The sequence below is a fragment of the Aquarana catesbeiana genome, linkage group LG01, assembly GCF_042186555.1.
Source record: "Aquarana catesbeiana isolate 2022-GZ linkage group LG01, ASM4218655v1, whole genome shotgun sequence".
NCBI classification, from domain to species: domain Eukaryota; kingdom Metazoa; phylum Chordata; class Amphibia; order Anura; family Ranidae; genus Aquarana; species Aquarana catesbeiana.
Window position 1 is genome coordinate 736,875,161 of NC_133324.1, and position 13,661 is coordinate 736,888,821.

Genomic DNA, 13,661 nt, shown 5'->3' on the forward strand with positions numbered 1-13,661 from the left:
GAAAGCTTATGGCAAAATACACACATTTCCTAACACCATAAATCATGTCTGGGTGAACATGGTACAGCTTTTTAATGGTTATTGCTTGTGCACTTTCCTTCATAAATATTTATAATAGGTATATGCATAATTCATGGGTTGCGTATCGTCATTTAAAACCCAGCACTGTTTATATTTTATACTCTTATTTAACTTCACTATAATATAATAAAAAGAAAAATCAGCACATGCAACAAAGTGTAAAGCTGTATTAAACCCAAAACAAAAAATGTAATATATTGCAGGTTACTAATCATTAGATGCGGTGGCTGCATTGGTTTTCTTTTATACCTCCATTTTCACCTGGTGATCTGGTCAAAAACACACCTCCGCCTATATTAGAGTGCTTACACTGGATGCATGCACACAGAGGGTGCCTTTGGACAGCAACATTGTCAATCTGGGGGAAGGGTTTTTAGGCAGTTACAGCAAGTTTTGATCCTTTTGGGATAAAAAATGTAAATAAAAGCTGGTCTTTGTAAGCACCCCTGTCAATGGTAAATGGTTTCTCTCAACCCTATAACTGCTACATCTACAGGACAGTGTATTCTGTTGAAAAACAACAGACTTACTGGCAGGATTACCAGGTGGCAATGAGAAAACAAACCAAAAAGGAAACTAAAGCAACCATCACATCAAAGTACTGGTAAGCTGCAATATATTATATTTTTGCTTTTGGGTTTATAACCACCTTAATGTACTGTAGAGTAATTCAAAACTCAATTATAAAGTCAATACAAAAGATGAATGTTAAAGTTTATTTTTGTCAGAAAAAGTAAAGATCACTACAATAAATTCCTTGTGTGTCACAGTAATACAGAGTATGGTAGCCCAATATAGATCCCCAATTTGTCACCTGGTTTGAGGCAGCCCAAAATTCGTGCCAATTCCAACTCTGGGGAGGCAGTGAACCACTTTTTTCACTGTAGATTGGTCTGGAAAGTTGAACATGACTGCAACTGTACATAAGAAACAACACGCATTAAGATTTTTTTTGTTTGAAAAAGTTTGAAAAATTAAAAGGTTCAATGTCTTAAAAATAAAGCTTTACTTTTTTTACAGTAATTATAGGGCTTAAGAAATAGGATCCATGAAAACTAGATAAAAAAAAAACATAGCAGAAGTGGCACAAATTAATGTCTCCAGGAAAAAACAACTTAACTGACTTGTGAAGAAAATAACACACCTTTCATCCTAAATATTGCAATGTCCCTCTGTTTTCGGTTCAGCTTTCTGAAAGCGCACCAAAAGTCCTGCCTGCAGGTGTTTTGGTGCGCTTTATGAAAGCGCACCGAAACACGGGGGATATAATAAACGTCTATGGCAAAGTGCAGCCAAACCCGCAGGAAAACCAAAAGTACAGGGTACTGCAGGAGAAGCTCAGCAGATCAATGTGAAAGGGGATCAAGTTCATCATCCAACAATGTCAGCAGGGCAGTAGTGGAAATTTACATCCTGGTGCCAGAGCTGTGTAACCTCCTTTGCCTTTCTCTGCTTAATGTTGCAGTAATTACAATCAAACTTTATGGGTCCTTTTCACAATAGGTGTATTGGGACTATGCTAAGCAGCTTTGCCCAGTGGATTCACACTAAAGCAGCCGCGGGTCACAGCAGGGGGTCCAGTGCGTTGCTGTTCACCGATTCAGGTCCAAATTTTTGCCTGAATTTGCACCTGAAACTAAGCCAAAGACTTACAGGACCCTTTTTCAATGCGGACCGCGACCACCCCGGAGCTGTGTGAACCGGCTCTCTCGGTCACACTCTCCTGTCATGCGAATTGGATGTGGGGAAACCCACATTCAATTCGCATCAGTGTGAACCCAGCCTCATTGCAATGCAAGACAAGACAAAAAAAGCATTGTTCCTTCCTCAGGCCAGTTCACACCACCAGAGTGTGTGCTAAAAAAAAAAAAAGGACAGCTTCAGGACTTTTTTTTCAGGACAGCCTGATGTGACGTTATCCAACAGAACTTAATAAAATGTCATATGTCATGTCCACTTTATCTAATGGCTATGCTCCCCGATTCCCTGCAGTTTTAGATGATGGCACATGTGCAGCTGTTAGGAACTCTGCTCTGAGCAGCTTCATCATGTATAAATAATATCACGGCTTCTACAAAGCAAGAGGGTTGGAAGTGAAAGTGAGGTGCTAATTTCATTAAAATCCATCAATAGCACTTCAAAAACTAATTTTTACTGTTGTGGGTCTAAAAAAAAAAAAAAAGAAATTGGGAGTGAAAAAGCTGCAGGCAAAATGCATCGAATACAAAGTACAGATGATCACTTGCCCTTTTTCAGGTAGTTTAAGTAGGAAGAACAGAATGCCATAAAAGTAAGCTACTTTCACAGGAAACATTCCCCAATATTAAGAAATCCTATTATGCGCCTTTTTGCTTTTTTATTTTTTGGGGGGGGAAAAACGAAGAGTGCTTTTTACAGCTTTTTCAGGAATATTTGCCAGTAGCACCCATGGTAGTATTATTCAAAGGTCTGCATCCTCATATATTCCCTGATATTTTCCATTATTGTAGCTATACAAAACCCATACACAACAGGCATAGATAGATTAAAATCATTGTTATATTTCTGTCTGCTAAGCTTTTTTATGACCTCAGTAACATTTACCTCAAAATGAAAGAAAGACAGGAGTATGTATTTATTCTTTTAGATATACAATTTGAAATTGTAAATACAATTGAAAATCACCAGTTTAGTAAACATCATTTTATAAAAGTGTGTTAAGGTTTAAAAAAAAAAAAAAAAAAAAACTTGTGTTCACAGTGCTAAATATTTATATACATGAGAACGTTCACATTTGCATGAGAAGACTCTGCCTCCTGCTGATTGCCTCATTTCACTAATAAGGTCTCTCTGGTTTTAAACAGAATCTATGCAGTCTCTAATGATGAGAAAACTTACCTACCACCTGGTAGCCAGGGACCATGTCATCTTTGTAAAAGTTGTGACATGAAGCACAGACTTGTAGTTTTCAGTCATAGCAATTGATATACAAAAATAACATGTAATTTGGTATTGCTGACATGTGTGATTTTTTTTTTTTAAATTGCGTGCACACTTGAAATTACCTGTCTGCATTATACTTAGATTATGTAATGCTATACAGAAATAACCTGCTTCTTGTTTAAGATCATTATAATTGTTAGCTCCACATGGCAGCAGTGCAATGACATGTGAATAGTGCACACAGTATTTATATTTACAGATTTAGCAGACAATAACCCAATTGTTTGGAAAATGATATAAAACTTGAAAAGTGAGTCATGTTAATATCTATCATATACCATAAAAGAAGATAGACAAACAACAACAAAAAAACAATATGTTCTGTTAGTGCTGGGACAATGTCATTCTGTACCCAGGGCAAAGATGAGAACTGCAAACCAAACCCCCCCTTGCCAGCACAACTCTGCCCCAGTAGCAGCATGCATGCCAAAATGTTTGTCATTTTTGTGCCATGCAATGAAATATTACCAGTGTTTGTGGACCACTGCAGAAAACTGAAAAGTTTAAGATCAGTGCACAAATAGGGGGCAAACAGTGCCAAAGGAAAAAATGTCCTTGGGTTGGTGGCCTCTCTGAAATTAAAAAGTTCCTGAGTTGATGGCGTCACTGGAAGAAAAAAATGTCCCAGAGGCATTGGTTTCGCTAGAAAGGTCCATGAGTCAGTGGCGTCACTGGAAAGCAAAATAGTCCCCTCATTGATGGTGTAACTAAAATGAAATATTGCCCCCGAGCTGGTGCTTTTACTGGAAGGAAAAAATGACCCTGCGTCAGTGGTGTCCCTGAAAGAAACACCTCTACAAAGCATCTGTGCTACCCCACCTCCCCAGTACAGAGCTCTTCCCTTAACCGTACCCCACCCCACCTAATATAAAGCTTATCACTAGGGAGGAGCTCAGGTCTAAAACCTGCCTGAGCTATCCTGGGAAGCTGTCAAAGCCCACAGCCAATCATACGCGGAGACTTTGCCCACCGTGCAGCTACACGCTCCCTGCATATGTGTGGCTGCGGGCAGGGAATGCCTCTGCTGCCTATGACTGGCTGTTGGCTTTGACAACTTCCCGGTGGGATAGCTCCGAACACACATAAGCTAATTACTACTCATCAGCCATCCCTCCTCAATGTGCAGTTCTCTCCCAAATCCACTCCGTTCTCCCTTCCAATCCAACTACAAATCTCTTCCACCCACCCCTGTCCCCAGTGCAGGAGAAGGGGCTGCAAGGAGGCTGGGTTATCATGCTTTGTATGAGCATTCCCGGCTCTACAACATGACAGCCCAGCCTCCTGGCAGTTGCTACTCCTACAGTTGAGGTGGTGTTGGTTCTCGTAAAAATAAGCTGGCACAGGAAGTTGGTATCTGTTTTGTTTTTTTTTAAATGACAGGGCTAAGTGCTGGACTAGTCTCGGAGTTGGAGGTACTGAGTTCTTCTCAGAAAAAAAACGCCAAAACCCCTTCACACAGAGCCACAGGGCCCTGGGCATGTGCCCCTTCTGCGCCCCCCCCCCCTCCCCCTTTATTCCAGCCCTGTGTTTACACAGTAACATTATACAAAAGATTTTGCAAAGTCCACAAAAAAGCTCTGATCACTCAAAACCCTGCATGCCACCTGCAACCATACGCCATCTGGATCAGATGAAAATGTTACTTTTACCACAAGTATTTGGAAAAAGCAGGAAAGAAAATGAAAATGTATTTTTTTTTTCTTTTTACACAAAGTTGTGTATTATTTCTCACACACAGCATAGGCATACTTAGAATTACACAAAACACATTCTGCTACTCCTGAGTATGGCGATCCTGCAAACTTTTCCACAGCCAAGCCACATAGAGGCCCAAAATCCAAACAGCACCATTAGGCTATCTAGTGGCATAAAGTACGCATCCAATAATGACTAGGGACAATGCAACTGGTGTGGTGGAGATCAGGGACATTAACTGGTGTGGCACAGATTATGGACAATATGACTGGTACGGCAGTGATTAGGGAAACTAACTGGTGTGGCAGTGTTTTAGGGCAATACGACTGGTGTGGTGGTGATCGGGGACACTGTAACTGGTGTGGTGGTGATCGGAAATGCTGAGACTGGTGAGTCGATTATTAGACCCACTGACTGGTGAGACTAAGTAAAAAAAATAAAAATCACACTTTTATTTTTACTGTCACCAGAGCATTGCTGTTTTACCTTATTGACACTACTACTCTGCGGGTGATTGGGAATTAATTTTTTTACACCAATTGCTTATTACAGTGATGATGTAATAAGCAATCAGTAAAAAAGACTGTGTAAAGTTTTAATTCATGAAACCCTCTGTATTACTGTGATTGGTCACAGCTATCACGTGGTACAGGGCTGCTGTTACTGACCCTGGTACCATGTGATCTCTGTGACTAATCACACAGCTCACACAGTAGTAAACAATAACCACATTGTTACTGTTCATGCACCCATTGTGATTGGTCACAACGATCACTTGGTACCAGGGCCTATCACAGCAGCCCAATAATGATCGATGATTGACTGTGTCCGCAGGTCGCAGATCCCACTGCTGCACGTTCTAGTGAGTGCGCAAGAGCGAGCGTTGGCGGAAGACGTACGGGTGTGTCCACCCACTTCGGCGCTGCTCCCGTCTGGCCATAGTGGTTAAAGCATATCTATGTTCAAATGTAAAATCATATATTCATTTCCATATGGTATTTTAATTATTTCTAGCCTACTCATCTTAATCTGAATGATCTTGAAGTTTGTAGACTTTCAAAAGATCGCCACACATTTACTTCCTTGAATTTTGTGACACATATATACTATGCCCTGTTAATGGGCACTGCTGTGTCACAGAATTCATAACTTACCTTCTAAACTACAGAGGAGCTGAGAGGAGCAGCAGTCAATGCAGCAATCATAACTAGACAGCAAAAGACCATGGAATTCGCAGTAATTAGAAAATGAAAGTAAACAGCATAAACAGCAGCGGATAAGCTGCAAAGCATGTAGGAAATCTATAAGTTGTTCAAAGAGATGGCCAGATATCAGGCAGCACTAACAGCATAAAAGGAGATTTTTCAAGCAAACTGTTATTGGATTGTCAAAAATAACTATTGTTTGTATTGCTAGAGTCGCAAAATCCTTTAGCAGGTAATGCAATTTCCATATTTAGATATTTTTAATGCTTGCCTGCAGTTGAGCTTCAATAAAAAGTTATTATATGCGTTCCTATTATGCAACAGCACATGGTGTAGCTGTTCATTAAGTTTGGCCTTCTGTAAACATGGTTGGTATGCGACTTTGCGCAAGCTTCCCCTTCCCACATTTGTAAAAGTTAAACGTGCTTCCTCTGCATTTTTGTTTGTATGCATTGTCAAACAAATGTTTATGGATATACAACATATTCTATACACATGTCATAGAAAATTATAAATCAATTTTACTGGGTAAATTATGCCTGTTTACAACGACAAAGTAGGCGTGCGATCCTATGCTACTCTATCACAAGTTTAACCCGTCAGACATATTAATCTACCCATTTTTTTCCCTTTGCAGCCCATAAAATTTATTGTAGGGTCTGACTACATGTGTTTGAACTAAAAGTATATTTTTTTATGTGGGTATACATGACAAAATATTTAGTATCATTCCAACAATATTGATACAATACCCAGGTCCCTGCCTGTTTTAGCTTGTAAACCACATTCAAATACAAATATACTGGTAAGAGACTAATATCAATACTCATTTTGTTGTGTGTTTTGACAGGAGGCTGTGGTAGGTGGAAATCCCACCAAGCTAATACATCCCCAATTCCTCAAAAAATTGGGACGCATTGTAAAATCTACAAAAAACAGCGCAATGATTTGCAAACCTTATAACCCACATTTTATTCACAATAAAATGTATAAAACGTATGTTTAAACTAAGAAAATGTGCCATTTTACGAAAAAAAAATAGGGTCATCTTGAAATTGATGGCAGCAGCGTGTCTCAAAAAAGTTGCATGTTTGCCATGGTATAGCAACCCCTCTTTATTTCAAAACACTCTGTAAACATCTAAAAACTGAGGCGACCAGTTGCAGGAGTTTGGGAAGGGGAATGTTGTCTCATTCTTGCCTAATATAGGATTTTAACTGCTCAACAATCCCGGGTCTTGTCGTATTTTTCATTTCAAGATGTATCAAATATTTTCAATTGGTGAAAGGTCTGGACTGCAGGTAAGCCAGTTAAGAACCCAGAGAAGATAGCCGCATTTGTGGATCATGTTCATCCACATATGGCTTCTTCTTTGCATGATAGAGATTAAACTTACATTTTTGGATGGCACAACAGACTGTTTTCACAGACAGTGATTTTTGGAATTATAAACAATAGCCAGCAATTTGTGGATAAAAATTTATATAACACCACAAAAAATATTATACAGTGATGTAAATCACCACTGAACAAACAACTGTTCATATACAAGTGTCAATCTTGACTAGTGATAGTCCTTAGTGATCTATAAGTCTCTCTGGACCACTCCAACAAAGTGCTTCAATGTGTCCCACCACTAATCCAATGCACTCACCAGAAAGTGTTACTGCACAAGTCGTAGGCAGCAAACTGGGCTCAAAGGTATCATCCAGATTCAATGATGTAAGCTTGGGGACAGTCTTCCAGGATTGATGGCCTTCTGGAGATGGCAACCACCAGGTCCAATAGCCTTTGAGAACACCAGATGGATGGCAGGACTTTGTGGATTGGATGCTCACCAAAATGCAAAGAGATTGACAATAGTGTAGTATTAAAAAAAAAAGGCATGTTTGTGTACTTAAATGAAATATGAAAGGTGAAACACTACTGTGTGTTCAACCATTAAAAAGGCATAATGCCCAGATCAAATGACTGTGCAAAGACTAAAGTAGCATACAGGCATAGTGAATAAGCACTAAAACACAGCAGTCTGCACTTAAAGGAAGGGAATATCCAGTGAAGAAATCACCACAGGTGTGTCCCACCACCAATATAATGCGCTCACCAGATCAAATGGCTGCACATAGATGTAAACAGCAAGGACCATACAAATCAACAGGTCCCCACAATGTGCACCACTATCTAATGCACTCACCAGATCAGATGGCTGCACAAGAATGTGAACAGCAAGTGGGCATCAGTTATCCACACTTTTTAGGGAGGGTCCCCTTTAAGGAAAAATCCTCACAGTGGCACTGACCAGGTATGCGATATACAGCATCATCAATGGATAATGGGACTGTATGGGACAAATGTTCGACAAAGACAGAGCCAAGATGAAGGTATATACAGTAGTGTACTATTCAATGGGAAAGTGGATTAAAAACAAGTACAACAGTATCCAGAACTTACAGCTAAGGCTGCCGCCGCAAACAAAGCAATGCGGCAGCAATGATGTCAGCACTATTTCTCCACCCAACTAGTTTCACACTCTAGTGCATCCTCAGTAGTCGAAAGGGGGGATTGCGCTGAGGATTTGCTACAGCGTGAAACTAGCTGGGTGGAGAAAGTGCTGATGTCATTGCCACTGCATGGTGCTGTTTGTGGAGGCCGTAGTGGTAAGTTCTGGATACTGTTGTATTTACCTGCTTTTATCCACATTCCCATTAAATACTACACTATATACCTTCATCTTGGCTGTCTTTAGGGAGTATTTGTCCCATACAGTCCCATTATCCATTGATGCTGCTGTACATCGCAAACCTGGTTCGCATACCTGGACTGTTGTGTTTTACCTGCTTATTCACTATGCCCATATGGTGCTTTAGTCTTTACACAGCCTTTTGATCAGGGCATTACACCGTTTTAATGTTTGAGCACACAGTAGTGTTTCACCTTTCAAGTACACAAATATTGCCTTTTTTAAAAATACTACACTATTATCAATCTCTTTGCCTTTTGGGGAGCATTCATTCCACAAAGTCCTGTCATCCACCTGCTGCTCTCAAAGGCTATTGACCTGGCAGTTGTCATCTCCATAAGGTCATCACTCCTGGGAGTCTGTCCCCAGGGTTACATCGTTGAACACTTGAGCCTAGTTTGCTGAGATGACTTGTGCATAAACACCTTCTGGAGAGTGCATTGGATTAGTGGTGGGCACATTGAAGCACTTTATTGGAATGGTCCAGACAGACTTATAGATCACTAAGGACTATCACCAGTAAAGATTGACATTTATACTTAACTTTTTTGTCATTTATTTACATCACTTTATCATATAGTTTTTGGTGTTTTATATATACAATTATCTAAGCGCTGCACTCTTTTTCTTTCTACAGTAAGTGATATGTAGAAGGATTCCTGAGCCTATGCAGTAATGTCCAAAGATCATGGGCATCCAATATTGTGTTTTGGCCATGTCCCTTGCGCACACACACATCCAGATTCTCAGAACCATTTGATTATATTATGTACTGAAGATGATGATATATTTAAAGTCTTTGCAAATTTTGAGGATGATTTTTATTGTGAATAAAATATGGGTTCATGAGATTTGAAAATCATTGAATTCTGTTTTTTGTAGATTTTACAGTTTCCCAACTTTTTTGGAATTGGGGTTTATACACAAAGGACTCTAATCATGTGTTAAGTCAGTAGTTTGTTTGTATATTGGGTGCCAAATTCTTGAGAGCAGAAGATTTGGTGCAGTCCACTACTGTTCAATAATATAATTTTAGCATTTTTGTCGTGATGAAGTATTCACTGTGATTCTTGCTGTGATGAACCTTTCCATTTTGGCAAAAGGATAAAGTTTAATGGGAAGCTGTGGTTTTCGTCTTCACTACATGTGAAGGTTAAATGTACTGTTATTCTGTGCAGCTACCTATGCTCATCTTCTTTTCGTTGCCCCATCATGGGAGTAAACATAAAAATCCTTGCATACGTTCTAAGTTGCTGCTAAGAGCTTACATAAGGTTTAGGACTCTCTATGTGCTCCATTGTGATAACACTGGAAGCCTTTACAGCCAATCACCAAGTACCACTGTTGCCTGCTGTCACATGGGAGGAAGGGGAGATCAAATGCTTGATAATGGTCACATGTAAAACCCCCCAAAAAGGGCACTTACACAATGATTTCTGTTAAAGGGCATTTCTGATAAAGGGCCATTTGGGAGATAAGCAGAAGGAATATTTAAATATTGGTCTGTAGTTAGACTTTCCTGCTACTTTAAGTGTTGGGTTGAGGTTAACCCCTTCATGATGGAGAAATTCTGGATGAACCACCTGTACACTGCTATATATAGTGCTGTTTAAAAGTATTTGCCCCCCTTCCTAATTTTTTTGCATATTTGTCACACTTAAATGATTCAGATCCTCAAAAAATGTTATTACACAAAGATAACCCAAGTAAATACAAAATGCAGTTTTTAAATGATGATTTAATTTATTAAGGTAAACCGCTGTCCATACCTGCCTGGCCCTATGTGAAAAAGTAATTGCCTGCCCCTCATCTTGCTAAAGCATGAATGAAATATGATTAACCACTTTTTTTGGAAAGGCGAGTTAAATTTCACTTGCCACACCCAGGTGGGATTACTGCCAAACCTGTTGAATTGAGAAATCACTTACATAGTAGCTGTCTGACAAAGTGAATCACGCTAAAAGATCTAAAAATGCAACGCATCATGCCAGGATCTACAGAGATTCAAGAACAGAGGAGAAACAAAGTAATTGATATGTAACAGTCTGAGAAGGGTTACAAAGCCATTTCTAAAGCTTTGGGACTTCAGTGAACCATGGTGGGATTACTTTGATACAGTTGCAATGAAAACATTGTTTTTCATTGCAAGGTTTGCTAGGGTATATAGCAGTATGCAGAGGGTTCATTCGGGTGTATTATGAACCAATTATACCAAGCAGGTGCTAACGATCATCAATTTCATATGTAGGTTGAAACACAGTCTTTAACGGAAACAGCTGAGAAGGAAGCTTAAAACTGGTTGAGGAAATACCAAACTCTGCTACTAAGGTGAGTTTGTGGAAGACAGTTTTATGTCACAGGGCACACATCATGGCAAGGCTGAGTACAGCAACATGACACAACATGACTCTCCCAAGATGAGGTTGCTGTCCTTAAAAAAGGCCTAAATTTTCGTCCCAATCAAAATGTAGATAAATTCGAAATCTACAAGGACCTTCAACTTTTCATACGGAAACTGATCGTAAAAAAACTCTACCATAGACAGGAAGGGTCGAACGATCTGACCCCACAAGAAAATCAGGCATTAAACCAGCTGGTTTCCCTCCTTGACGAAAATGACCAAACTGATCTCATTGACGAGATCGATCTTTCCCAAATTCTAGAGTCAATCGAAACATCTAACGAGCCCCCCAGGATAAACAAGTCCACATTAAAGAAAAAAAATCGGACTTCTGTCCAGCACCCAGCATCCACCCAAATGCAGCGGCTTTCCTTAAACTAGTCAACAAAGAATTAGACAAGTTAAAAATTCGCACAAAATTCCCTAACAATTTAACCAAAAGAGAAATGGCAGCACTTGAAACGCTCTCAAGTAACAACCAAATCACAATAAAAGCTGCAGATAAGGGTGGGAACATCGTTGTACTCAACAACGAAAATTACATTAACATGTGCAATAAAATATTAAACAACTTGGAATGGTACCGTCGGATACCGGCAAGTGTTGTTAAAAAATACAATGATGAGTTCTACGTATTGGTAGATACGGCCTACTCTAACTCGATAATCACCAAATCTCTTTGGGAATTTATTAGGAATAATTTCCCCCGCACACCGGTCTTCTACTCACTACCAAAAGTCCATAAGGACACCTACAACCCTCCTGGAAGACCGATTATTTCCGGTGTAGGGGCGATTAGTGAAACCGCCAGCAAATTAGTGGACAAAGTTCTTAAACTGTTTGTTTCATCTTTACCTTCTTTTGTTAAGGATACACTTCATTTCTTGCAAATTATTGACAGATTGGAAATTCCCGAATATGCATTACTGGTAACAATAGATGTTGAATCTCTCTATAGTTCCATTCCTCATGAGAAAGGCGTAGCAGCCATTAAACACATTCTTCGTACAGCCAAAAATGTGGACCCTATATATGGAGAGTTCATCATCTCATTGTTAGAATTCATCCTCAGTCATAATGTTTTCACCTTTAATGGCTCCCACTACCTCCAGGTGCAGGGGGTTGCGATGGGGACATGCTGTGCCCCATCGTACGCCAACCTGTACCTGGGGGAGTGGGAGGCCATGTTCCTGGGTGACGAGACTCTATCGATGTACACGGACCACATACTTGGGTGGTACCGGTACATCGATGACCTCTTTATTATTTGGGACGGATCGATTGATCTACTCCAACAGTGCCTTTTGAGGATGAACTGTAATGACTTTAATCTCAACTTTACGATGTCATTCGACAAGCACTGTGTTACATTTTTGGATGTGGAGGTCCACAGAGGAGAGGGAGGAGCCATCATGATCAGATTGTACAGAAAACCTACCGCGAGCAATGCAATTTTGCATGCCACCAGCTTCCATCCTAAACCCCTTTTGGATTTGATCCCGTATAGCCAGTACCTTAGGGTGAGACGCAATTGCTCTAATGACGACACCTTTAGAATAGAGGCAAATAAATTACGGGATAGACTACTATTACGGGGCTATTCCCATGCCTCACCCAAACGATCTTTTAAGAAAGCCTCTATGCAATCTAGAAATGGGCTACTTCACTCTGAGAAAGCTAAAAAAACGAATAAAAATGATAACAATGAATAAAAATTATACTAATACCATTAGACTCATTACAAAATATAATAATCAACATAGACAAGTCAGGAATATTGTTGAAAAATACTGGCACATGCTACAATGCGATCCAGCACTGGGACCCTTTGTTCCCCCCAAACCTCTCTTCACCTTCAAACGAACCACATCTTTGAGAGATAGAATCACTACTAGTGAGTTTAAGGGGGAAGCAGGCAAATCCCACTGTAAATATAAGGGAACCTTTAGATGTGGGGCTTGCAACTACTGTAAATTTATGCTCACGGACAAAAACCCGACCCTCTCGAATGGGGATAAATTTTCTATCCCAATCACTTCGCTAACAGTAAAACTCATGGAGTAATCTATATGCTTCTATGCGAATGCACATGTTTTTACATCGGAAAAACAAAAACTGAGCTTTGGAGGAAGGCATACAGACACATACTGGGTATGAAAACCTGTGACCCCGATCTTCCACTGGGGAGACACACTACAATAGTACATAACGGTGAATTTCCGAAGATAAAATTTCTCATTTTGGACCGTGTGCACCCTGATTCCAGGGGGTGCGACTGGAACAAGACATTGTTACAAATGGAATCCCGTTGGATATACAATTTAAGGGCCACCCAACCCCCGGGTTTAAACAAAACCATTTGGTTCAAGCCCTTTCTCGAGGGTTTTTCTTCAGGTAGCAGGGAACAGTAATTCCACTGTTTGTCTCTGCCCCCTCTTTCTAATATTTCGGCCCCTTTACCTGAGACCCGGACGCACACATTTGGTCCCTATTTCTGTCTCTTTAAATTTGACAGTGTTCTTACCTCTACTTACTGCCATTATTTTGGCGGTCAATC

At 40.0% G+C, this 13,661-nt stretch overlaps 1 protein-coding gene across 2 annotated transcripts in view; it reads right to left on the minus strand.

Moving 5' to 3' along the window:
• Window positions 1-13,661, minus strand: part of LRBA (LPS responsive beige-like anchor protein) — a 1,038,582-nt gene that overhangs the window by 245,284 nt on the left and 779,637 nt on the right. For both annotated transcript variants that reach the window (XM_073604899.1, XM_073604906.1), the window contains one exon: window positions 896-998. In XM_073604899.1, coding sequence (XP_073461000.1) covers window positions 896-998 — 103 coding nt within the window. The remainder of the gene's footprint in view (window positions 1-895; window positions 999-13,661) is intronic.